The sequence below is a fragment of the Podarcis bocagei genome, assembly GCF_964188305.1.
Source record: "Podarcis bocagei genome assembly, chromosome: 5".
Classification (NCBI taxonomy): domain Eukaryota; kingdom Metazoa; phylum Chordata; class Lepidosauria; order Squamata; family Lacertidae; genus Podarcis; species Podarcis bocagei.
This window is the reverse complement of record NC_138129.1, coordinates 42,355,306-42,381,360: the sequence shown is the minus strand read 5'-3', so window position 1 is coordinate 42,381,360 and position 26,055 is coordinate 42,355,306. Positions and strand designations below refer to the sequence as shown.

The window sequence follows — 26,055 nt, the reverse complement described above, 5'->3', positions numbered from 1 at the left end:
GCATCAGACCAAACTCTTAGGAGTTGTGGTATAAATCAGGGATGCGCACACTAGTAAATATATCTATCAATGCCCTCAAAGTCCAGCTGCTAGAGTCATGCAAAATAGTAGATCAGCATTTAGAACTGAGCTAGAAGTCCTCATTCACAAGCTTTCTTCATTTTAAGTGCCAATTTTTTGTTTTTAAAGCCCATTTGTTGTTCCTATTGTTAAGCAATTAGGAGTCAAAACTCTTACATCTTTCCTGCATATCGTCCTGCAATATAACAGTAAATTCCCATCTTATCTTTCTTCTGCCTTTGAAATGATAGGATAATGTGAGAAATAGCATTCTTCAATCCTGGGTGCTAGTTAACCCCTTGAAGAACATTAGCATTTTTAAACATATTTTTTTGTAAACCACTTGGAGGTTTAATTTAAGATCAAGTGGTGTAGAAATGTTATGAAGTAAATAATCAAGCAAGCAATTATTTTATATTTAGGTCAACATACCTTGCTGTCATCAGATGTTTAAAAAATGTGCTAAGTTAAATTACAATAAAACTGCTACAAAATTCTTCTTGGCAATTTTATTCATTTATTTGTTAAGTTCATCACCTGCAGAGCAAATATGGTGCCCCATACCAAATTCAATAATGATAAAAACACAGTATTTTAACCAAAACATTAAAGTCATTATAATCATATCAGAATCTGAAGCAGCAACACCAGTAACTGGTCTGGGCCTGACATGTTACTTCCAAATAAGGAGATGGTCTGTGTCTGAATGGGTGACTGCCCGTGATCCACATGAATGGCACCTTGGGTCCCATGAGAGAAGATAGGCAGGATATCAATGTATGTAAGTAAGTAAATAAATAAATAAGTAAGTAAAATGTTTATAGAAGCCCAAAGTATTTCTCAAAAGTCCAAGTTAGCAACACCGATGTTAACCAGTTGTTCCTTTCCATGTAGCAAAATTAAAACCATCTGTTGGTATTCAACTACATTTTTTCCAGTAGTACAAATATTAGTGCTAGCACAGCAGGACTTTGCCCCATCTCCTTCCCCTTCAGCCCAGAACACACCACCCCCAAATCTGCTTTGGGGGATTGGGGGAATTCCCAAAATAAATTTAGAAGGTGCAGATTAAGAGGGAGAAGAGGGGGAGAACATTCCACTGCCCAAGAAGAAATCTTTGAACTTATGGAATGTTCTCCTTAGCGCTACAGTGAATGCAACCCATTTAAATTAGGTGTTGAATTGTGATACTTCATCTAGCCCTGTGTTATTCTTCGTTTCCAGAAAAACACCTAGATAACATCAGCATTGCAGGAACCAAGTATTATTTCAGGAAGACAGAAAGCACTTTATAAGGAGACTCCATTGATTAAAGAATTGTTAATTAATCCCCTGTCTTTTGTTTATCTGAATAAATTTAAAAACAGTTGCATATTGTGAAAACTTTACTATAAGGTGCCTTTTGAAATATTGAAAAAAGTGATATGAACAGTTAAAGAACTTACAATGTAATGAACACAATGCTGCCAGTTAAAAATTAACTACCTACCTCCACTTTCTTTTACAGTAACAAATCCGAAGAACAACAGCAAAGCAAAAAGGCATGCCAATTTAAGTAATTAAGGGCACAGTCTCATTTTCTCTTTGTTGCATGAGAAGGAAGGGAACAGGAATCTCATGCGAACAGGTCAATCAGTGATTGTGACACTAGAATCTGAATCTAGTATTGATCAAAGTGTTTGTTCAAAAATAGAAAAGAAAACCTTCAAGTGACATAATAGAGCCTGGTGTGTTGACTCCCATACTTCCCAAGCGTCTTACAGGACAGCAGGAGCCAACCCCACTCTGTTATTTCCACGGTCAAAGACAGAGTAGTATTGACCAATGAAAACATCCCCCAGAATCCAGAGCGGTCCAGCTGGGGGTTGCATGTCTAAGCCCTGGAATCCGCTGGTGCAGAGTGCCATCCCATCGCTATTCTCCTAATGGGGAAAGAAACAATTATAGATGTGAGAGCAAACAATATTAATTTATCAGGGAGCAAATCATTCCCAATCCAGGATGCCAACATTCTGTACACAGAATAGGAGTTTCCATTGAACTGAAAATGCTTTGCTACAGGCTGTTTTTACCATTTTATATTTTTAAAAGGCAAATAAAGTGGAAGCACTGAGAGCACCACAAGGCAAGGACAAATCCTGATGGCCAGTTTGAAACCCTACTGGTAGTTTCTGGTTCCTATATGCAACACAACCCACAAGGTCCTCATGCTCATGGGTTGAATTATTATGTATCATCATTTACTTGTACAGATTAAAATTCCCCCTTGACATATAAGTAACAAGCATGCCTGGAAGCTGTGGCCCTTTCGTCCCTTCTTAAACTGTTTTGATTGTAGAGTTCAATTAAAGAGGGTTAATAGGTAACCAATTGTCATTACACAATCCAAGCTATGCAGCCCTAGGAGTTCTGCCACAGTTCTGTTTTGTTTTGACCTCTTTGATGCATGATCCCTGTACAGACTTTTCTGAATCTGAGTTCATGGAAAAGTTTCTTAACGAGGAAACTATTATTCCGAAAGAAGAACTGTTCTCATGCCTCTTTCCTCAATGTGGAGCTAAAGAAAGATCTCACAAAACTAGCCCATACTTCCTCACAAACATCAGGCATTCTTGTCTTGCAGAAGAGGACCCAAGAGAGAGAGAGGACTTACCTGGAGGGTGTAGGCCTCTGGGGAAAGAGTGTAAGGGATCCCATTGATTGTGAAAGTAACGGTGGGCATTACGTTCAGGTTGCTGCATTCCATGGCATACTGCAAAACAACAGAGATGCTTGCAATGGTCCAAATACAGATTTTTGAAGTAAAACCAACCAATGAAAGAACCCACCTATGCAATTTTGGGAAGAGAAGTCTACATACACGAGAAGAAACAATTGGATGCATTCTTTTGTGCACTGGGTCATTTAAAGTTATGTGCATGTAAAGGCATTGCCTCATAAATATGCATTTCAAATTGCATAAGGGGGAAAAAAGCTTGGAAGTAACAAGTTATGGCAGAAAAAACAGCTGTCAGTGAAAAGGTTACACATCCCCCTTTCTCCCCATCTGTATTTCAGCAGCATGTGGCAGTGGAGGAATGAGGCTCATGAAGTGATCCTCAATATGAGAATTAGGGGGTTACAAGCATATCCCTATTTTCAGCTGTGAAATATTAGACCTAACTGCATGATTCCCTGGGTTTTGGCCATTTTCAATTTCAAGTATCTGACTGATTTTCATGACAGCTTTCTCCCAAAGAACTTCCTAAATTCATCTGGGCTGTCATTTCAGAGAACTCACCCGCAAAAACCATCTCCTTCCTCCAAAAAAAGACCCTCACTTGGAAACTGTATTTAGCAGACACTTATGAGTACTTAAAGTGGCATGTCAAATGCAGTACAAGGTAAACAACAACAAAAAACACCCCAAACCTAGATAGGTATTAATACGGATTGGCAAATCAGTCAATTTCAGTTTCTCTCAGTTTGCAAACAAACAACAACAAATTAATTAGCCCTCATGAAAAGCCATCAAGATTTTAGTGAGGATTTCCCCCAACATACACATTTTTCTGTGTAATTTGTTTAAGATATATAGTTTTGCGAAGCAGTTTCCCCCAATATCATGCATCTTTGCATGTTATTTTTACTAATAGATGCATTTATATGCACACTTAATACTAGTATGTGCATTTCCATACACATTACAATGGTACCTCCGGTTACGAACTTAATCCGTTCCAGAGGTCCATTTGTAACCTGAAATAGCTCGTAATATGAGGCACTCTTTCGGTAATGGAGCCTCCTGCTACTCCAGTGTTGCCAGTGAGTGACTTCCGCTCGCAACCTGGGGCAAAGGTCGCAACTGGGAGCATCTACGTCCGGGTTAGCAGAGTTCGTAACCCGCAGCATTCTCAAGGGGGACGGTACATAACACGAGGTTCCACTGTACTTGGCTGCAAAACTGCATTGCAAAATTCAGAGAAGTGCGAATTCAAAAAAGGATGCCTATGTGTTTCTGGATTCGTGCTCTTTTAGAAGGAGCAAATCAGGTCAATTCACCTTTAAATGTGAACTGGGACAAATCCCACACCCCCAATCCCTAACGATGAAGGAGGGAAAGCAAAGGAGAACCAGGAAGCCCTAAAACCAGCAAAAAGTAAAACAGAAGTGCAAAGAGAAAAGTATAAAGCTTGCCCTAGATGTGTGCTACTCCATCTGAGATGCTGTGGTGAGTTTCTTTTCCAAATCAGAACTTACCTCCCCATCCATAGGTACTGCTCCAATTAATGTCTGCATTCGCTTTATATCTTCAGAAGGACCTGTGATGAGAGAAGTCCCTGTGTCCACTATAGCTTGGCATCCTTCTGCACAAAATTCAATTGTTCCACCCACCTGGATACTGAAAAGAAGGACAATGAAATCAGCCCTGAATAAAGGGTGTGGATCAGGGGTAGTCAGCCTTTTTCAGCAGGGGGCTGGTCCACTGTCCCTCAGACCTTGTGGGGGGCCGGACTATATTTTGAAGGGGGGGGGAGAACGAATTCCTATGCCCCACAAATAACCCTGAAATGCATTTTAAATAAAAGGACACATTATACTCATGTAAAAACCCGCTGATTCCTGGACCATCCGCAGGCCAGATTTAGAAGGTGATTGGGCCAGATCTGCTAAACTTCAAAACTACAGGCAGCAGCTGCCTCCTTTACATAACTGGGGAAGGTAGCCTGGACCCAAGGCAATTGTCTAATAACACTTTCCATCAGTGCAAGGATATCTGCTTGTACAACAGAACTTCCCCCCTCCACCTAACTGTTCTGGGGTTTCTCCCAATGCTCCAGAGCAGATTTGGGAAGGGCACAAGGCACCCATGGGGAGAGAAGTGGGGAATTTCCATTGCGCAAGCAGATACCCTTGTGTGATGACAGAGCATGCTAGTTGGATACTGCCCTCAGTTCCCTGGATTTTGGCCTTCGTTGATGTCAGGAAAGCATATTACTGATTTTCATTACAGCATTCTCTCTACAAACTTTCCCATCTTTTTCTGTGCTGTCATTTCAGAGAATTCCAACACCAAGAAATAAGAGGCACTTACTTATCCAGTTGAATCTGCCAGTATCCCTGTTTAGTGACTGGAATCCAGTTGAGGCTTCCACTAAAATGGGAAGGATCAAAGCCACCAAAGATCAGTTCCCCTCCTATAGAAGAATCTGGGTTCCTGGAAAAGAATTGGGATTTCTTTTGATGTGGGCCTTTCCATCAGTGTAATTCCAGTTTACTCCACTGTTATTTCACATGAATTCCCTGCGTCTTTTAAATCTCTGCATGTTTAAATAGTCACCATCTGCTTGCCTTTTGGTCTCAGTTTTCATTTATTTTATTTAATGCAGATGCTGGCCTTGAAAGACAAGCCAGTGACTGGTATTGTTGGTCATGTTCTCATACCTGTTCAGGTAAACAGAGAATATTGGCAAGTTCACCAAGTTTTGAGCCATCATATTATCAAAGACGGGAGTGACTCCATCCACCGCCAGGGATGGGTAGGCCAGACCAAGGATCCCATCAAATTCTGAATCCAGAAAGGTGCTGCCAGGCTCATTGACACTCTCTGCAAACTGCTGATTGGCTACAGTGATTCCTTCAACCTGGAGGGCAGAAGTCCTACACATTATTTCTCATCCTATGGTCACGTAAGAAACCAGTTACGGTGAAACCCAGAAAGTAAAGTTCAGAGAGAAGGAAACATTTGGGATATGATTATTATTATTAAAATTTATTACCTGTCATCCATCTTAACGTTTTAGGGCTTGTTACAACAATTAAAACACAATGTTAATATCAAAACACAACAGTAAAAAAAAGTTTAAAGCAAAACTTAAAATTCAGAAATTATGTACAATGAAAGATATAACAAGGAAACATGAGAAAAGACTGGAGTTGATGCCTGACTACACTGACTCAACCAAGGCCTTGGACTAATAATAATAATAATAATAATAATAATAATAATAATAATAATAATAATAATAGTACCCTGCCCATCTGACTGTGTTGCCCCAGCCACTCTGGGCTGGTGCCAGTTTAAAGTATACCATATTGGGATGTAAAGACTAATAGTCTCAATCAATGTGAGGTAGTTTCATATATTCAAGGTGCAGTAAATATTACAGGAGAATCTCTTACAGCCCAAGACATTGTAGTCATTTTCTTTGAACATCCTGATTTATATGAACTAGGAGTGCTGAGCATCTTCTAAGATCAGGTCCTTTGGAGCTAGGAAGAGTTCTGGACTTGAAACCCAGAGAAAAACAAGGATGCCCTCTGCCCCTAAAAGGTGTTCATGTGTGGCCCTGTCTTGTCCAGGTAACACTTCATCATCTCAAAGGAGAACAGGATATGATAAGAAGGCTTTGAGAAGCATAAAAGAAAGAAGTGGGTCTTCTACTCACAGTCACTTGATCCATTCCAATTATTCCCGTCAAACTACCTGTGCCATATTGAATGGAAAAAGCAGTCCCCACTTCGCTGTAGGTGCTGGATTGTGATGGCTGATACCTGGAGTGTGTAGCTGTGGGGGTTTTTTAAGAGGGAAAAAATTGTGAGAACACTGCAGGAGTAAAATATGGCACTCCATAACAGGCATATGAGGAACATATGGAGCTATAGTGGCATGAACCCTCATTGCCCAGCACAGCACATACTTACCCTCAGAAGTGCCATTGTGTTCAATCGGTCTTTCTTTCAAGCAAGAATCTAGTGCAATGATGCAGATAGATTCCAACAAAAAGTACTGCATATGTTTTGAGGTGAATCAGGTGATATTTGTTACTGCCTTTTCAGGATGACAATACACAGTCAGTAATTACATCTTAGAGTAACACCTGAGTTATTGGGGCCTGTATTAATCAGTGTGGATCGGTGACATTTGATAACCAGAAACCTGAAGAATGCCCTAGAAATATGCATTGTGAGTACCCAGAGATATTGTATTAATTATTGTGGGTTGCTTTATTGCTTTGTTAAAACTGAGTTTGCTTGAATTTGGCATCCTCTATTATTGCCATTTGGGTAAATGTAAAACACCATATTCTGCATTACCCTATACATATTCAGGCATACCATATATGCACAAGAATTCTATGGATATGATTGATGAGTTTTCTAAAAACATTTTTTCACTAGCCTAAGTTTTCCAGTTTTGTCAGAAATTAATATTTATTGTACCCAATTTTGTGCCTTAATGGACCTTTTGAGGTTGGGTTTTGCATTCCCTTGCTTAGTGGTTTTGCACAGTATCCACATGACACAGTCCAAATCCAAAGGCAGCCACATATTTTGTTGACTTTTTTTTTTTTTTGGCACTGCCGATATGCGTTGCCATACATCCCAGATATTTTGCTGATTTCCACCCAGACACGGCTTCTGACAGTATTCCAGGTATGTCTGGGAAAATCCAGCAAAGTAGCACCCCCCAAAAAAAACTCTGTCCATATTAGATTGAGGGGGGGAATATGAGATGCAATTCTGATGTGGATGAAATCATGTGGATACTTTTATGCAGCGCCATTCCCCCCCAAAATTGCTGTATGGAAACAACCTTGGTCTCACTGAACACAGCAAGACTTACTCTTGAGTAAACATGCAGAAGACTACAGCCAATTATTTTGCATTCACTATTAGACAATTCTTCCAGTGCCTCACTTTTTTTACACAATAATTTTGTACTTAGAAAAATCACTCCAAGCTGCTTTTTCCTATCACCATTCCTCGGGGAATCTGTCTGAATGTATTCTTATTTTCATCATTTATCATAGTAAATGCGCCTCCCTGTGGTGAAATCATGATCACACCCTGACAAGCAAGAAGAAGTAAGACTTAACACAAAGATTTCCATGGCTAATCATTCCCCCTCTGGACTGGCTCTCTTTTCCCCCTTCTTTACAAAAGATTCTTCCTGTGCTCATATTCACTTTATAGCAAACACTTTCCAATCACAAGAGTGTAGCTTGCAACACAATCAGCAGGGGAGTAAGATAATTTGACTCCCATTTTACAGATGGGATAAAGTACAGTTTAAATACTGCAGCCACCAGATGGAGCCCACTTTAATTTGTATCACACAGAAGCCATGATGTGATGTGATCTATATCCAAGTATCAAGCTACCACAAACAGCCATATGGAAAGTTCGGTGGGAGGTGTAGGGGGAATTGCCTGATCCTATGATGAAGGACCCAAGTGTGTGTGTTTTTAAAATAAGGTTTTATTAAAGCTTTTCATCAAACACAACTTGCCCTGAGGGCCACATTTCCTCATGAGCAATCTTTCAGGGGCCATATGCCAGTGGCCGGTGGGCAGAGGTGAAGAAGCAGGTGGGGAAACAAGGGAGTCTTATCTCTGTACAGTCAGCTCCAGGCAAAGCAGAGGTTTACACACACATCCCTCCATCCAGGCAAGCAAGAGGCCTGATCACAATTCAGAAACAAGTTCTGGCTGGGCAAAGCACTCGAGGATGGGTGTGGAGCAGGGGTGTCTCCTGAAGGCAAGATAAGAGAGCTCTGGAAGACCTGAGGTTCACCACCTCTGAACTGCATGCTAACAGTTTGCACAGACCACAGTTTAAAGTGGGTTCTTCATGGGTTTCCATGATATGTAAAATCAAGATGTGATTTGTACATCATGATACAAAGCACTTTGTAACCAAGGAACCTGACCACTGCCTTTGCCTCAGGGAGCTGACCCTTACATATCACTTTTTTTTGCAGCTTATAGTGAATTTACTCTTTAAACACAACCAAAGTCCACCCACAGCCCATTCCTCTCCTCCCACCCCATCCATACCGCAAGCTTTGCTGACACAGTAAATGGATGGCACCCAGAGGTTGGAGGAACCTGTGTCAAAGAGCACGGTGAAATTCTGAGGAGGATTCCCGATGGAGATCCGTCCAAAATATTCTACCTAGCAGAAAGGAAAAAAAACAACATTTCTTTTCCAGGTATTGTGATGGAGAAATACTCAGCACAGCCACAGAAAAGCAGAAACCATTCCCAACCGTTGCCCATTCAGCGTTTGCCCCTTTGCACAGACATGTGGAATTAGGGACTTCGAAAAAGAGACCTGAACTTTAGCTTTGTATCTTGACCTAGAAGTACACAGCTAATGTGATATACCGTCCCAACTTTCTAACTAGAACATCTTATTGGTGGAAAGAATGTGATTCTTTCCCCACGATGCCCCTTCAGATAGCAATAATGCAACAACATTGGGGAAGCATCACAGAATAGCTAACAAAGCAAAACAATGTATAGACAATCCAGTATAAATCCATCACTAATGCACTATTATTGCACCAGGGACATGTTGCAGAATATACTAGAGGAGCGGCGAGATAAACACCAGTCTGGCGGGACTGAAAGAGAGGCAGAGAATTAGATGGTATCCTGGTGGGGGTTGTGATCTGATATGCAGCAGTGGATTTCCTGCTTGTAGGTGTGCTTTGCTGCCTGCTTCCACCCGTGCTGAACTTGTAAATTTGTAAATGCCTTAAGTCTCCAGTGAGCTCTCCTCCAAAGGAAACCAAAGCTGGGTTAAGTGTTGCCCTTGGAACTTCTCGTTACTTGGAGGAAGTGGGGAGCACATAAAATTATAATTATGTTCTTCCCCACATAAGGGAAGTAAAATGTAGAAATAATTGGATTCATTACATATATGCATATACTGAATGGAACCTTTTGTCTAAGACCAGAGCTGCTTTTCAAAGAGACCCATCAAAAAGAAAAGGAATAAGCCAACAGCTTGCAGAGCAGATATATGGCAAGGTGCCATATATTATCTAATTTCTGAATTTGTATAGATTCGGTTGAAGGGGGGGAGACAGGGAGCTTGTCTAAAGGTCCTTCATGCAAAAACCACGCACAACAACAACAATGCAACATCTGTCTCCTTTGTCGCTGCCATATTGCTGCTTCTCATGGTTCCGCTCCAGCTCTTAACTTACATCAAAATAGTTGAGGAGTGGCTCGTTGGCTTCCTGGATAGCCGAGCAGTCCTGGGTGTACTGGATCATATCCAACTTGTGGGCCTTCCAGAACTGAGACAGCTGCCCACGTTCCCTCAAAGTCTTCCTCAAAGATTTATGTCTTTTCAGGGGAACTCTGAGGGGAAGCAGAAGAAGGCGAAAAATACGGTAAGTAATGCTGCACTGTAAAAACTAAGAAAAGCATTCTTATGAGGAACAACTATACAGTAGTTGCCACCAACTCTATGGTTTTTATTGCTCATATCTTTAGAACTCTGTCCATGGCGTATTTCTTATGAGTTCACCTCTGGCTTTGTTGTTGTTACCATGAGATAGCTATTGCCTGACATCAATAGAAAGCCAACCTAGATGAAGTGGCAAATTTATTTTCTGCAGTTGGTCATTATTTGCCATGTATTGTTATGCACTCTGTGGATCCCATTAGCAATGCTCCACACAGTGTGAGATTTGATCCCCACGCGCCTTTGCTTAGGAGCATCATTCACCACACATTCTTGGTGCACTTGTGTGCCAATGTTGGAAGTCTGTGTGCTGTAACAAATTTGGGGCACTAGTTTTAAGTGTCCTGCAGTTTGCAGGATTGAGCCTCACAGCTAAGTCTTGTGACTGAGCAACGTCTACTGCTTGAAAGAAGAAAAAATAAAGCCAAGGAAATGTGCTTACCTGTGAAATCCACTGGCCAGCCAAATGCAAAACATGAAAAGGATCAACGGCTTCATCCTGGCAGTACAGGTCTTATGCTTTCCTTGACTTGTAACAACTGAACAAAGACTTTGTACTTATACCCACATGCCCAGCCCAGCCCAGCCCCTGTGATAAAGCTGAAGAAAAATATACAGCAAAAAGGCCACACCACTTAATGTCAATATAACACCTTGGAAGAGAAATGAGTCATTGTACCTGTGTGCCATTCCAGTGACAAAAGATTAGGTGATTTCTGGGCACAATCAGGAAAGGGGAGGAATAATGGCACCCACTGGTTATAGGTGTGTATAGATAAAGGCACCAATGTCCCATCTGTGTGTATAGAGTTTCTGAAATTGAATATATATGAAGTAGCCCTTAGTCTTTACGGTGTCACTGCACTTTTTATTACTTTTGTACATGCGTGCAATAGGCAAAATTGTGTGCAAAAATATGCATACTTTTGTACATTGAAATGCTGGTGAATTTTCACAATGACTTTTTTTAAAGGACATATGTAGAAATGCAGAGAACTGAATTTAAGATTGGAAAAATGAGAAACCGAGAAGAGTCAAAATTGGCAGATTTTCCCACCCATATCTCAACCACATTTTATCTGTCCTGACAGATACAAATAATGTCTGTGCAAAGTTGAAGTACAAGACCTGCCCTACAGATATTCAAAGCCTCAAATGTCAAAATGCAGTTGGCCCTATAGTGCGGTTCTCTTTCATATGACTATTTTTGGTATGCTGATATTTGATATAATGATTCTTTAATGGGTTTGTAGTTGAAGCATAGTTTTTGCTTATAAAATGTGTCTTGAAGACCTGCTCTGTGATCTTATTCACAACATCCTTTGTAGTTCATCTCATCTGAAAATAGCCTTCAGCTGGCATCCAAGTTTCATCAGTATCAGGAAACAAAATACCAAAGGAAGTCATGAGGCTACACAGGAAAAAGAACAGTTCTGATAGCAAAGCATCAGATTACGAACACTCTGATGCAATGTGGCCTTCATTGCCATCACTGTCAAGCAAATCTATTGCCTCTTGCATTACAGGATCTTAGAGAGGTAGATGAACTGAAAAATCACCCAATCTAACATCAAGCAATCAAAGAGCATCATCTATTCAATATTCCCTTACAGATGCGGCAGGCTCCTCACTTGCAAAACACTCTCCTCTCCCTATGCAAGCAAGGAGGAGGCAGGCCCTTTGCTACCCAAACAATGGTCTATCCATTGGATGCCCAACATTCATGGATGGTGAAATGTATGTCTATGTGCATTTTGCTGAATATGTTCCAGGGAAAGGCTGAAATTGCAACTGTTGCATTTAAAGCAGCTTTATATATTCCTGTGTTGTGCTGTGCTGTTCTTTTAACACTGCTGCTTTCTTGTGGCAAATGGACCCACCTGACCTGCAGCACATCTTCCTCACATGTATGTTTACTGCTACCATCCCACTGTCTACCCAATATGTTGAGTGGTGGTGGTAGTGGGGGCTCCAAGATTTGTAAGTTTTTACCTGGGAGAGCAATCACCAGCTAAATCTGTCTAGGTAATACCATCCCAGCCCCATCCCAGCCTGTTTCCCCATTGCCTACCAGAGCACACAGCGTGAACAAGTGATCTACCACACAGGGGAGCACCAAGCCCACATTCCAAACTAATAGGCTTCATTACAAAAGCTTAAGCATCAGGGAGAATTAGAAAGAGAGCATAAAAAGAAAAGAAAACATTTTATCTTCTAAGTAAGCTACACTATGCAGTCTTAAAGAAAGAGAATCCAGAATTTGGGTATAGCAAGGACCACTCATAGCATTCCTGGTTGTCACACAGACAATTAAAATGGTTGACAGACAGATGCTAGCTATAGAGAAAGCCCTGAAGACCCACATATTTGCACCCTTGACACTGTTATCCTAATCTTCCGAACAGGACGATTTATACATGCTTCTCTCCCCGCCCCCCGCCTGACTTTTATTCTCCCAACCACCCTGTGAGGTCTGTTAGGCTGAGAAAAGGTAACTGTGAGCTTCATAGCAGAGTGGGGATTTGAACCCAGATCACCCCAGCCCTGGTCCAACACTCAAACACAGGGGGTGTCAACAAGGCACCCCATGGACCTGCAGAGGCCTTCCTTGGTGCCCAAAGGTTCCCCTCCCTTCCCCTTCTGAAATTAGCATTCTGTTGCAGCTACTAGAACAGCTTGCAGTGTGTGTGTGTGTGTGGTGCCCACAACAATTTCCCTGGTTGGTAAATGTGTCCATAGGCTCAGAAAGGTTGGCAACCCCTGCTCTCTCCACTATAATCATAGCATAGCATCCAAACCCTGAAATGCTAAAGTGCTCTGAGAATAGGGAAGAAAAACTGAAGCCTCTTCCTCAAGGCAAGACAACTTCTGAAAACTCAGTGGGCAGATTTCATATCTCCTTATATGACTATCGGTCCCGTCCCCCCCAATCTCATTTTGTAATCTAACATTAAGCAGCTATGCAAAGCTGCCTGTGACTGATTTTTGGATAGGGGGTCTTTGTAATTTCCTCTTGCACATTTCCACATTTCTGCGATCACTATCAGCCAGAGTAGTAGCTTTCACGCTGCAGCAGGAAATGAATCAATTGCAGATGACTGCCACTGCAGAAGGATCCTTGCGGGAAGGAATCGCTACAAGATGGAATTATTCATGATACAGCTAGCAGGGAATGGTATTCTAGAGTGAAGATTGCCTAACTCAGTGGGTAAGTAGAATCCGAAGGAGTCTAAAAGGAAAGGAAATGGATTTCTATGTGAATGCTCTCTGCAACAGCTTTGGGTATAATATTTTCCATTTTTATATGAAGTGTAATCAGTTTCATTGCATATCTGTTTATTTATCTATGTACTGATTCATCTCCACACAACATATGTGGGAAGCTACTTTATTTCAAATTGGACCATTAGTCCATCTCGTTCAGTATTGACTGTACCAGGGATGCTCTAAATGTTGGTACAGGGACTGTACCATGCCTCTCTAAATGTTGCTGAACTGCAACTCCCATCATCCACTGGCTATGCTGACTGGGGCTGGAGCCCAACGACATGTGGAGGACTGCTGGTTCCTCATCCCCTGCCTATACTGGCTGGCAGCACCTCTCAAGGGTTTCAAACAGAGGTTTTTCCTATCTCTAATAAAGAATGAACCTAGGAAGTTTTGCATTACCCCAAATAATCCTCCACATCAGATTTGTTCAACACAAAGATGTAATGCGTAATGAAAATGCAGCTAAAATCCAGGAGATAACACAAGCTGAAAACAAACCTCCTATTGGAAGTGGCTTATGCAGAAATGGTGTTTGGTTCATTGTGCTTTGCACTTTCAGTGCAGTGAAATTTGTGGACGAAAGGCAACATTTGCTATTATGTCAACATTTGCAATTATTCTCTTGTCCAAGACTGATCATATGCAGGTCCTTCAACTTTTCCTCCTGTACTTTGCTTTTCACACCCCTGATCACCTTTCTTGCTCTCCTCTGAACTGATTCCAGTTAGATGTGGTGCTCCGGATGTGGTCTGAATGGCACAGAATAAAGAAGTAGCTGTCATTTTGCATTTGAAACCCTGATGCAGCTGAACAGGAAGTGAGGCTTTCGAGAAACAAAATTCTGGATAATAATCACATTTAGCGCTAAAGCATTTGAGGAGCCAAGATGGAAAATGTACACTGAGACGAGGATCCCCTAAAATTCTAATTTAAGGCAAGAACTAATGGCAAGAGCACCACAGTGGAGCCGCATGGTGCTCACCAGTTAAACTCTCAGAGAAAAATGTATTTGTTGGGAAAGTTGCAATGAGCATTGCATACAAAATGTTGAAACTGAATCAAAACAAATCTTCCCTTTCCATCGGCAGCAAGATTCTTTCAGTGTGATAAATGGAAGACTCTCTGTTCTGTAGAGATCTTGAGATAGTCTCTGATAAATGGAAGCAAATGCCATGGTAAAATTACATTATAATTAATAGCAGCATATAAATTGTGATGTGCCATCACGCATTAAAGAAGCTCTTCGTTTTCTTCGGGACACATTTCCCCCCCCCCCTGTCATGACAAATATTAAGAAAAAGAAATTATGCGTCCATTCCCCCATCTTCATCTTCATCCAGAGCTGCCTAAGATCCTTTATCATCCTCTCTAGGGGACAACATCAGAACCCAAGAGCAGTCAAAGCTAAGTTTTGGTTCAGAAGTCAAAGGCCAAACTCAAGAAAGAACCAGTTATGCATAGCAGTGGGCACTATTCACACAAAAATTCTCCCTCATTAGCTTCAAAGTCCAGTATAGTTCAGCAGAAAGCAATAACATACATAAGGCCAATGGATGGTCAAGATCAGGTTCCTGATGGCTGAAAGTGTCAGTTGAGAGTAGCACCTCATCTACAAGATGTTTTCTGCTAAACCTGGCTGAACTGAGATGTAACATTCCCATGCAAGAACAAATGAACCTTAAGATAGATCTTCAGGGAAGACCTTACTGACTATGCCACCACTGGTAGATTATTGTTTAATCCTTTCTTAGTAGCAGAGCACTGACCCTCATAAATATTCTCCCACTTGCAGGCACTAACTGTGATGAACTTCAAATTGCATACACATCTGTTCTGAAAGGCTTTCCCTGGCTCTTAAAGTGTGCTTCTATGTTTTTGCTTTTTTAATTTTTTATTGCAGGGGACTATATTTTAGATGACATATATTTATGGTCCTGTTGTTTACTTTATATTCTCTTTGGTTTAGCTTTTGTAAACCTCCTAGAGAATATTTTGGTATTAAGTGGTTAATAAATATATTTGTTAAAACAGTTACGTTAAAATTAGAGATTGGGAGTACAAATACCACAATAAGTTAGATAACTGACCTTTTCCTTTCCTTTCATGGAACCCAAATCCAACTGCCTCACATGGTCCAATATTACTGCTGTTCACACATATAATTTCATCCTGATCAAGCCAAATTATTGGTGCACAGCCTCTGTGCTTTGGTTTTGGAAAGAAGAGTAATAATAATACTGTAATAAGAATAAGAATAATTTTATTATTTATACCCTGCCCATCTGGCTGGGTTTCACTCTGTTTGATGTCCTGATTCACTAATTCTAACATTTAGGATTTGTAAGTCAACACATCAAACAGCAACCCTTCTTTCACATATCATTTTTAATTGTTTTTATTTATTAAAAGTATCATATTGGTCTCATGGTGGGGTATAACAATTCTATCTAAAACACAATTTTAACAAAAAAGATAAAATCCTTAGGTAACATCAGCAATCTTAAAATTACCAGACTATGCAGAACAATTAAGAATCCCTAATGACTGACAAAGCAACCAGGCCTTAATCTGGCATCAAAAGAAAATCAGGGTTGGTGCCAGTAACATCTCATAAGTGAGGGTATTCTGCAGTGGAGAAAGCCCTCTAATATTACAGGGTGACTGTGAACAGATGGATTGGCTCAATCGTAGGAAGGCCCAGTCCAATAAACACTGAATTTAGACAGGTTGAAAAATTCCACATTCTAGGTGTGTCAGCCTTTTCTATAAATGAAGCATGAATGAAGATGCATTAGCTACTGTATCCATCACTATAACTTGAAAAAGGAAGCAAATTTTCTGTTAACTGAGGATCACTTAAAATAATTTAAGTTCAAATTGATTTCCCTCGTGATTCTCTCAGAAGTTTCAAAATGTTATCTCAGTACATGAATATTCAGTTTTGATTAATGTGTTTGGCAATTATTATATGCTCCTTAAAATGCAATTATCTATTTTGTCTTCTCAAAGGCTGGGAGCCAACAAAGCAGAATGGGAGAATGTAAGGGAACGTTTAGTGCTAATTTCCGCCAGTGCTATCTCATGCATGTAATGCCTGAGTGTTCACAGAGCTGCAACACCCTGAACAAACCACAGTTCCCATATTCTTGGGGTTTTAAATGTATGGTGTGTGTGTCAATGGCAAGAAGATGGGGGCCATCAAAATCTCAATTACCATATTTTTCTGTGTATAAGATGCCCCCATGTATAAGACACCTCCTATTTTTGGGGACTCCAGATTAAGAAGACACCCCTCAGCACTACCCGTATAAGACAACCCCCCAATTTTAAGCCTATTTTTTTTTTTGGTAAAAAACCCTAGTCTTATACACAGAAAAATATGGTACTCTCAAAGTACCAAATATGGTACTCTCAAAGTACCTTGCTAGGCCATGAGCATACTCCTTACCTTGTGTATCTAGACATGGCCAGGCTGGGGGAGTGAGAAAAGTCACGTCTCCACTTAGACATGATGGAGGCCCAGTGGATATTCTTAAAGGCACAAGCAAGGGCAGGGCACATCGGTGGGGCAATGTGTAGCAGTTTGAATTAGTTCTATCAATTTCAGAGCTAACTACAAGCACGTATGTTGTTTTGATGCATCTTCTTTTTCTGTCTAGGACTCTGAGCAACTCAGCAGTTGCAGGAGGAGCTGTGGGCTTATCCAGACACTTTGCCAAAAGAATGAGTGAGGAGTAAGTTAGTTTGTGTCAAGGAGTTATTGCACAGATCATCACAGAAATCCTCTTGGATAACTATTTGGTAGAATTCAGTGTGGCACTACTATGATCGTTCTGTCAGCACAGACATCACCACACATTATGATCTCCGCTCTTCTCCCCCTATGCACTTCTCCTAAGCCCCAAGAACCGATTTGGGTGGGTGGGTGGAATCCCCACTGTGCTAGTGCAGGGCAGTCCAACTTTTCATACCAAGTGGGCCAGAGAGTTTGACACAGAGCCCACAGGCCACACACTGCCTTGTCACGGGGGGGGGGGGGGAGGGAGCAAAGCCCAAATGTGACTCCCCCCCCCCATTCCTTGTGTTGCCTTCCCAAAGTTGGGTAAATGTTCTTGTTTTTATCATGCTTTTTGTGCTTTATCATGTATTTTTATGTTGTGATTTGCTTATCAAAAGAGTTTAAAAGCTGGGATAGCCTCCATTAACCAAACCTGGCCATCTCCTTGCCGGCCTCCTGTACCACCATTAACGTGAAGGCATCCATTCAGGAGTTTGAATAGACTTTGTTAGCGACTTGATTGGCATGTGTTGACTTTTACGAGGTGTGAAGTATTTCCTAAGAGGAGGCTGGTATCAGGCTTGTACCAAGGTCAAGCAAGGTTCAAGATGGAGAATCCCATGTCGTGTTTAAGTTATGTCAGTCTTATGCTTACATGAACAGCGATAAACCATTTCATAAGTTCAGATTTTAAAAAGCCTTTAAAACAGAGTTTGATTTATAGCACCTTTTGGGCTAGGGGGAATTCCTCCAGGGTGCCAGGTCACATGGCTGAGCTGAAAGAGGTTTGCAGTAGGTGTAAGCTGTGGAGGCTGGCCAACTGGGGTGAATGGGGTACTGCCCCACCAACCTCAACCCACCCTTAGCCAGCCCCCACCTGCCCTGACTTTTACTTACAACCAGTCCAGGGGCTGGCACTGTGTGTCATCTTCCTCCTTCTTAATCTCAGTGTTGCCCTGCCTGTCACTGACTCTGGCGCCACCTACTGTCAACCTCCTTGCTTTCTATCCTACCAGTCCCAATGAATATGCCACACTCCTGGAACGCTCCCTGTTGTGGACTTTTGCGCGTGTAAATTCTGCCATATCCTGTTCCATCGGCTGAGCCCCAGCTGAGCCATCATAGCTCCAATTTTGCTGGATTGTGTATACCAGTGTATCCCCAGAACAGCTCAAGATCTGCCTAGTTTGAACTTGTTTATCCCAGCGGATCTTGGGTTTGGAATGCACTGTAAGTCTAATATATAATTGTATAATTATTCCAAAGTAGTTCAAAACACTCCTGTTTTTTTGTCATTAGAATGATAATATATGGCACCTTCCTTACTATTTCTGTGAAACAGGGGAGGGGAACCGGTAGCCCTCCAGATGGTGTTGGACTCCAATTCCCATCAGCCCCAGCCAGGATGGCCAGTTTTAGGGATGATAGGAGTTGTAGTTCAGTAGCATCTGGAGGACCACAGGTTCCCCACTCCTGCTGTAAAACTTAGTGGGGCCAGCATTGCGCTGTATAAAAAGACAGCTTTTCTCAAAGACAGGGATCTTGCTTCTTAAAATCTGGAGAGCTGTTAAATTATAGGAGCTTCATAAAGAAATATGGTGCAGGGCTTCTGTCTAATACATGGAGATGCCAATTCGTGGAACTCTATGCCTGGTGTGCATTGGAACTTTGGATCAGGCACAAAAAACAATGTTCTTGTTGCAATTATGTATCAACCACCCTGCCTTGTGTGCCTTAACAATATCAATCTGTTCTTCTTCTTAGATGTACCAAGCTGTGGGAAAGCATTGTCATATCTACCGTAACCTCCATAGTCTGTGTTGCTGTGGTTGTACTAGTCTATGCCAAACTCTGCAGGAAAATAGGTAACACTGTCCTGTACAAGTTTTAATTTATATGAGTTCATCCTTGGTCTGTTCTATTCCATTCCTGAGCTATTTACTTTTGATGCAGCTGTCCTGCTTAGCATAATGACAACCCTTCACTAGTTTTCTGTAATTCGTCCATTTTCTGCTTTACTGCACCCTATGTAGTAGTTCTCTTGGATCATCATTATCCCATTCATATATGGAAGATTTGTACCATGAATGAACAGAGGAAACCTGATGATCCTACATTAAGGGTGGGGGACCTGAAGCCCATGGGCCATATGTGGTCCTGTACACGACCCACAACAGGCCTAGTTGCCCTCAACTGCTTTTTCTGGGCTGGAAGGTCTCCTTGAACTGTGATAACATCTCTTGCTCACCTCAACGAAGAGTTGTGTGGATGTCAAACTCTTTTAAATTATTTTTACACTTTTTTTATACTAGTATATTTTATGAAGACCTTATGGTAATGGAGGGACGTGGGTGGCACTGTGGGTTAAACCACAGAGCCTAGGACTTGCCGATCAGAAGGTCGGCGGTTCGAATCCCTGTGATGGGGTGAGCTCCCGTTGTTCGGTCCCTGCTCCTGCCAACCTAGCAGTTTGAAAGCACATCAAAATGCAAGTAGATAAATATGTACCACTCCAGCGGGAAAGTAAACGGTGTTTCCGTGTGCTGCTCTGGTTTGCCAGAAGCGGCTTAGTCATGCTGGCCACATGACCTGGAAGCTCCCTCGGCCAATAAAGCAAGATGAGCACCGCAACCCCAGAGTCGGCCACGACTGGACCTAATGGTCAGGGGTGCCTTTACCTTTACTATGGTAATGGAAGCAGGTAAGGAATCTTAAGAATGGGAGGATGGATGAACAGAAAACTCTGATTTGTGTGGAATGTAGTCTACTGTGCAGAGGAAACAGTCCCCATCCACTTCTGCCTCTGACCCAACCCACCACTGGCATCTTGCCCTTGATATCTCTTTTAGAAATCCTTGTACAGGTTCACCTATACAGGTTCACCTGAGACAGGTGGTTACCAAGGAGAGGGTCCCACTTAGGAATGCTTTCCCCAGAGAGGCTTGCCTGGCACCCACATTATGATATTTTAGGCACCAGGTGAAGACCACCTCATTCTCCCATGCCTTTCTGTTGCAGCCCACCAGGTGCTTTAGTCTTTGCACCAAATTTTCCCTGGCACAATTTTATGCTGGTCTGAACTTGTTTAAATTGTTGTAGTAATAATAATAATAATAATAATAATAATAATAATAATAATAATAATAATAATAATAATTTATTATTTATACCCCGCCCATCTGGCTGGGCCTCCCCAGCCACTCTGGGCGGCTTCCATAAAAACCAAAAATACAATAAAATATCACACGTTAAAAACTTCCCTGAACAGGGCTGCCTTAAGATGTCTCCTGAATGTCAGGTAGTTGTTTATCGCTTTGACATCTGCTGGAAGGGCGTTCCACAGGGCGGGCGCCACTACCGAGAAGGCCCTCTGCCTGGTTCCCTGTAGCTTTACTTCTCGCAATGAGGGAACCGCCAGAAGGCCCTCGGCGCTGGACCTCAGCGTCCGGGCAGAATGATGGGGGTGGAGACGCTCCTTCAGGTATACTGGACCGAGGCCGTTTAGGGCTTTAAAGGTCAGCACCAACACTTTGAATTGTGCTCGGAAACGTAGCTGCTTTGTTTTATGCTGATCACCTTGAACTGTGCACAGTGCTGATCCCATATGCACAACAGACCAGAGTTGGTTTGGGGCCATAAGGCCTTATATGATGGATCCAGATTCGAGTTCTGTTCAGAGTAGCTCCACTGAAACAACAACAACATCAAAATCTAATCGGACAGTTATGATGAGAGTGCATGTCGGATCTCGTCTTCAGTTTTCCTTTTTCTGTGAACCGTCCCTTGGAGCTCTCCGGGCCACATCCTATTATTTGGCTCTGCCCAATGACCCACCCTTGCATCGCAGTGTTCACCTTCTGTTGCCAGATATTTCGGTTTTTAAGCCTTTGTGCTTTTTTATGTTTGTACATATTTTATGGGCTAATAGCCGTAAATAAATAAATGAATGAATGAAGCAATGGGATGGATGAGATGCCCTTAGTGAGGTTTCATTCAATAGCTCTCACTAGTAGCACTGCTTCCCATTGTCCTGACCTGGTCTAGCAGAGGAGACCACATCTCCCCCATTGCTTGTAAGTGCAAGAAGGGGCCCGGGGGCAAACTCATGGGATCAGTGGTGGGTCTGATGCTGACCCTGACCATGTGTGTGCCATGGTGAGATGGGAGCAGAAGCCTCTGAGGAGTGTAGAGCACTGATGAGGGGGACTCCTAGTTTCTTATTGGAATATTATCCTAACTAGGACTGCACTCTCTGTTTCAGAGCAACATGCCTATAAACACCATGGAAGAAGACAGCCTGGGTTCAGAGCCAAGAAGCCCAACAATGCCTTAGCTGGGAATATGCCATCCTCTCAGCTGGAGTTGCCCTCTCCGTGGCTGAGAAACCCAAGCCAAGCCCAGCAGGGACAAGGACCACATTTTCAAATAGACAGTTTCGTGGCAGGCAAGTCCTCAGCTTGGAAAAGAATCTCCCAGTGTCACAATCAACAGTTGTCCCCTTGTCTGAAATGGCAAGATGTATCCACACTGACCTAAAAGCATTTCCTTCTCTAACGTGTTATTTTTTCAGCTAATGCTTGCTCTGCCAGACCCATCCCTTTCCAAGAACTCACAGATACCACCAACATACATTGGCAGGTGTGCCAGGTGCTAAAATACAAAATCAATTAATATCTCTAGCCACAGTCAGATGCTGGTAGCTGTAGATAGTTCCTATGGTCCTTCAGATGAAAGCTGAATTGCTTAATAAACTTTGGGATGGGATCCAAAGGTTATAAGATCTCTTGGAGCCAGGGTGATCTGATTTGCTAGGAACCACAAAACCCTTTCTCTGGTCAGAAGGTACTAGAAGTAGGGATCTCTGAAACTGTACCTTGGACAAAGCTTGGTAAGCAGCCTAGGATCTTATAGATCCTAAGAACATTCATCAGGAAGTATATTGGATTTATTTAAAATCTCTAAAACCACCCTTCATTCACCTGTGGACGGAGGGAGTTGGTTGTTCTTCATTTGCCCCAGATCTGTGCATGAAATTCACTCTCATCTTGTTTCACAGTATGCAAGTCAAACACCTCCCCTATAAATGTTGAATCCCACCCATAGCATAGCTGTTTCTGTCTCTGCTTTCAAATCCAATCTCCCTTCTGCCTATCTCAAATACTTAAACTGTTATGGCAATAATGTTTTTTCTTTGTCATAGGTAGCAGCTCAGAAAGCTCACTGTGCTCTCTTGCCAGAAAGGTAATGGCGTTTCCTTCAGCAGCATCTCACCTGAATTGCAATGATTGCTATACTAATGCTAATCTTACGTTGGTATACCAGGACTTGGAGGCTTTTGGGGCAAATTTCAAGGATATTTCGCAATGAATCATTTCTTTATTCTTAAAAATAACGGTTAAGATGTTATTTATCTTTCAGAGATGTAGTAAAATGAAACAATATACAGTATTAGAGGGCATCCCAAAATATTCATATAAACAAGACTATTGATTACATCAGATGGTACAGGCTCTGATGTATACTGTGAATATACAATCAGGAGATCAAGGTAGTCAAAGTGGAGATAATCAAAATGTTATTGTGTACCTCAATGGGAGTCACTTCACTAGCTGGCAGAATAAATAACAAAGTCGTCTGAAAAGATCGAAAGAGAGAGTCATTGTGGGCCTGTCTCTCTCTCAGTCCTAGAAGCTAGATTCATCCAAGGAAGCTAGATGATTCAGAAGAGACAAAAGACAGTACTTCTTTGCTATGATGGCTTGTGCTACTAACATCTTACATTCTTAATCCTTACAGTTCTCTAATGGTCTAGTCATCACTATGCTATACCAGCTCTTGCATAACACAGGGGGTTGGCATAATCACACAGTGGTACAGAGTGACTGTATGTTGGTAGTCTTGAACCACAATTGACTATTACCCTGTATGTTTGAATTTCAGCATGCTTTACCTGTACTTCAGCATTCCGGGTCAGATGAAATCAATTATACAACCATTGTGTTCCAAGATCCCATGAATGGCACCAGCTCGGGGAGAATCAATGAAGATCTAAGCGATCACAGACACTATGAGAATGTGTCTCCCTAGGAAAGAAAAGCTGGTTTCTGATCACGCTTTTGTCCCCTTGCTTCTCGTTCGGACCTAAGTAGGACCAGCTGTTCATGAATTGCCTTCTTCAGTACAGATGAAGGCATAAGCTTTTGTGAACTCAAGCCCATTTCATCAGATGCACAAAGTGAAATCTTTTCTGGCAGATATATAAAAGAGAAAATTGTAAAGTAGATGTCAAATAAAAAGTGACATTTTTATTTATTTAAAATGAGTAAAAATAATGACCAAAACTCCCTGTTTTTTTATATCTTTAATTCTGTCTGTAAACAACACAGAGGATCTGTGTGTATTGTAGTATTGTAGTTTCATATTTTAGTTTGGGAAATCGAAAGCTTGACCCTTTGCTATTTGTGTTGTATTCCTATGGGGAGTCTTGCTCTCTGCAGAAATGAAATTCCGCCTTCATTTTCTTTGGTGCTTAAGCTGTTCCCCAAATAATTTTGGCTGTGTACACACCATACATTTGAAGCACACAACTTCCCCAAAGAATCTCGGTAACTGTAATTTTCCCTTCACAGGGTTATGATTTTGAGGGAAGTCATGCGCTTGAAATGTATGTTGTTCGTGTTCTTTGCAATGTCAATGGGGAAGTCAACTCCAAAATACAATATTTTGTTTGAAACCGAATGGGTCAGCACTATCCTTCAGACCTCTTGCATCTCAGCCTTTTACTTTGGGAGTGATACCCATGGCAGGGTAAAGGAATTGTCTGTTATGGCTAGCCTAAAAATAATGCTAAAAAATCTTATTCCAGCTCACTGAAGCTGGCTTCAGAGTCAGAAACCTTAGCCTTCATTTAAACATGTCATGTATGTTATTTGGCAAAAAGGATACCATTAAGTTTCTTGCTTTGAGAGGCACAGTATAAATGACTATTTAGATGGCATCTGCCACCCACGAAGCTTAGTGAGATGTTTTCAGAAACATATTGCAAATATTGGAAGTGCAATATCCTTTTGCAGATCTGCTCCATATGCTTCATGGCAGGGCTGATGGATAGCTTATACTTATTGGATGCTACATTGTTATAACTGTGTTAGGAATAGTGAAACTTGAATTGGATTTAAATCCATGATTAATTTTATTTAATCTTTTTAATCTGATTTAATTGAATAGATTCCAAACAGCTGCAGATTATTAATAATGAATTTAATAATCTCTGAAAAGACAGTCCAGGGCAGATATTGTAAAAACCTGCAGCTTACATTCATTTCCTCAATCCTAAAATGTAGCCAAGATTGAAAAGCTAGTCAATGCAATGTACAGAAGGAGTGACACCTCTGCAATTGCTCCCCCCAATAAAAATGCATTGCCCAAAAATGGCCTTTCTTCATAAACTATTATAACATGACATATAAAGCTTGGTAGAAATATATTGTCATAAAGTAAAAAGCTTTGGTCTCTCTTGCATTGTATGCTCCTCCCCTTTTTCTGAATAAAATAAAATAAACCATGTATTCTAGGGTAAAGTATTATTTCATTACACGTGGGCACAGCAAAGGCTGGGGAAGGGGTATGGACTTACCAGTAGGTGTTTTGTATAGTATTTAAAGTCAGTCCTTATAGTATTGCTTTGTGCTTGAGGCAGTGAAGCCATTGACACAAATTGACTGAGAAGCTGTAATAGCTGGAATGTCCATAAACACTTCTAATTGTTCTGTGAGAAAATACTGTTAGAATGTGTTAAGTTCTTATTTATTTAATATAAGTCAAGTTTACTCACTTTGCAAGCCCAGAACAAGAGGTTGTTTATTGATGAACAGGTCAACACAACAACAACAACAACAACAACATAGGAAAATAAAAGTAACCACAATAGCAAGCTACCAGGATGGAGTCTTAGCTCCAACCCAAAATAACTGGATGCAATATTTAACTCCATAATTATGAATTATTACATTAAGGCTTAGTTTGAATTCTTCTAGGGGAGCTCAAAACCTTGGTTTGTCCCCGCTTAGAAAGAACATGAATTTTTATACCACATGATTCTGACTGATGGTGAGGCTGATGTGGCGTTCAAAGTATGGCTGTCACTTTCACCTCACTTTTCTGTCTTCCAATTATATAGGGGTGGTGGAAGAAAGGGAGAGCAGAGAAGGGAACTAGTGCATAAGCAAACCCTCCTGCACTTGGTAATAACTTGGCTCCCGCTATCATGGTGGAGCATGAAGTCAGGGGTAAGGAATCTTCTTCAGTGTGAAGGTTGCATTCTCTCCTAGGCATCCTTCTGCCAATGGTGGCTGGGGCCAGAGGCAAAAGTGGGCAAGACAAGATGACAGGCGTGGGTATGGCCAGAGGGGAATGTGGGCAGAGCAGCCGTTCAAGAGAAATGCCACCTCTCTAGTGGCCAAGCATTTTTTTTTTTATTTCTGCCTACTCTTTTCTCCTGCTGTTGTGGAGTGCAATAAGAGTCATGCCTGCTGTTACTAGGGAGGTGAGGGAGAAAGCAGCAGTGGAGTGAGGGAGGGACTGGGAGGTGTTACAGCTGGATTTGTGTCCTGTACAAAACCATTTGTTCCGTCGGTGGGTACTTTGCACACATCTAGGCTGAGCACCTTTAGCCTAAAGCACATTTGAAACATATTTCCTTCCTCACA

General features: G+C 41.6%; 1 protein-coding gene and 1 long non-coding RNA gene across 2 annotated transcripts; one reads left to right on the top strand and one right to left on the bottom strand.

Annotated features, from left to right (window-relative positions):
- Positions 1 to 554: 554 nt before the first annotated feature.
- Positions 555 to 10,823, bottom strand: CTSE (cathepsin E). Its single transcript, XM_081195089.1, has 9 exons — positions 10,742 to 10,823; positions 10,037 to 10,193; positions 8,880 to 8,997; positions 6,489 to 6,607; positions 5,485 to 5,684; positions 5,135 to 5,257; positions 4,300 to 4,441; positions 2,714 to 2,812; positions 555 to 1,982 (listed from the first exon to the last, which is right to left on the bottom strand). Exons 1-9 carry the CDS (start codon positions 10,795 to 10,797, stop codon positions 1,818 to 1,820), a joined length of 1,179 nt encoding a protein of 392 aa, XP_081051215.1. The 5' UTR covers positions 10,798 to 10,823; the 3' UTR covers positions 555 to 1,817.
- A 2,528-nt stretch (positions 10,824 to 13,351) lies between these two features.
- Positions 13,352 to 24,902, top strand: LOC308586705. The gene is made up of 5 exons (XR_014008027.1): positions 13,352 to 13,507; positions 17,229 to 17,303; positions 19,112 to 19,212; positions 21,609 to 22,588; positions 23,288 to 24,902. It is a non-coding gene; the product is annotated as an uncharacterized lncRNA (long non-coding RNA).
- Positions 24,903 to 26,055: the final 1,153 nt, after the last annotated feature.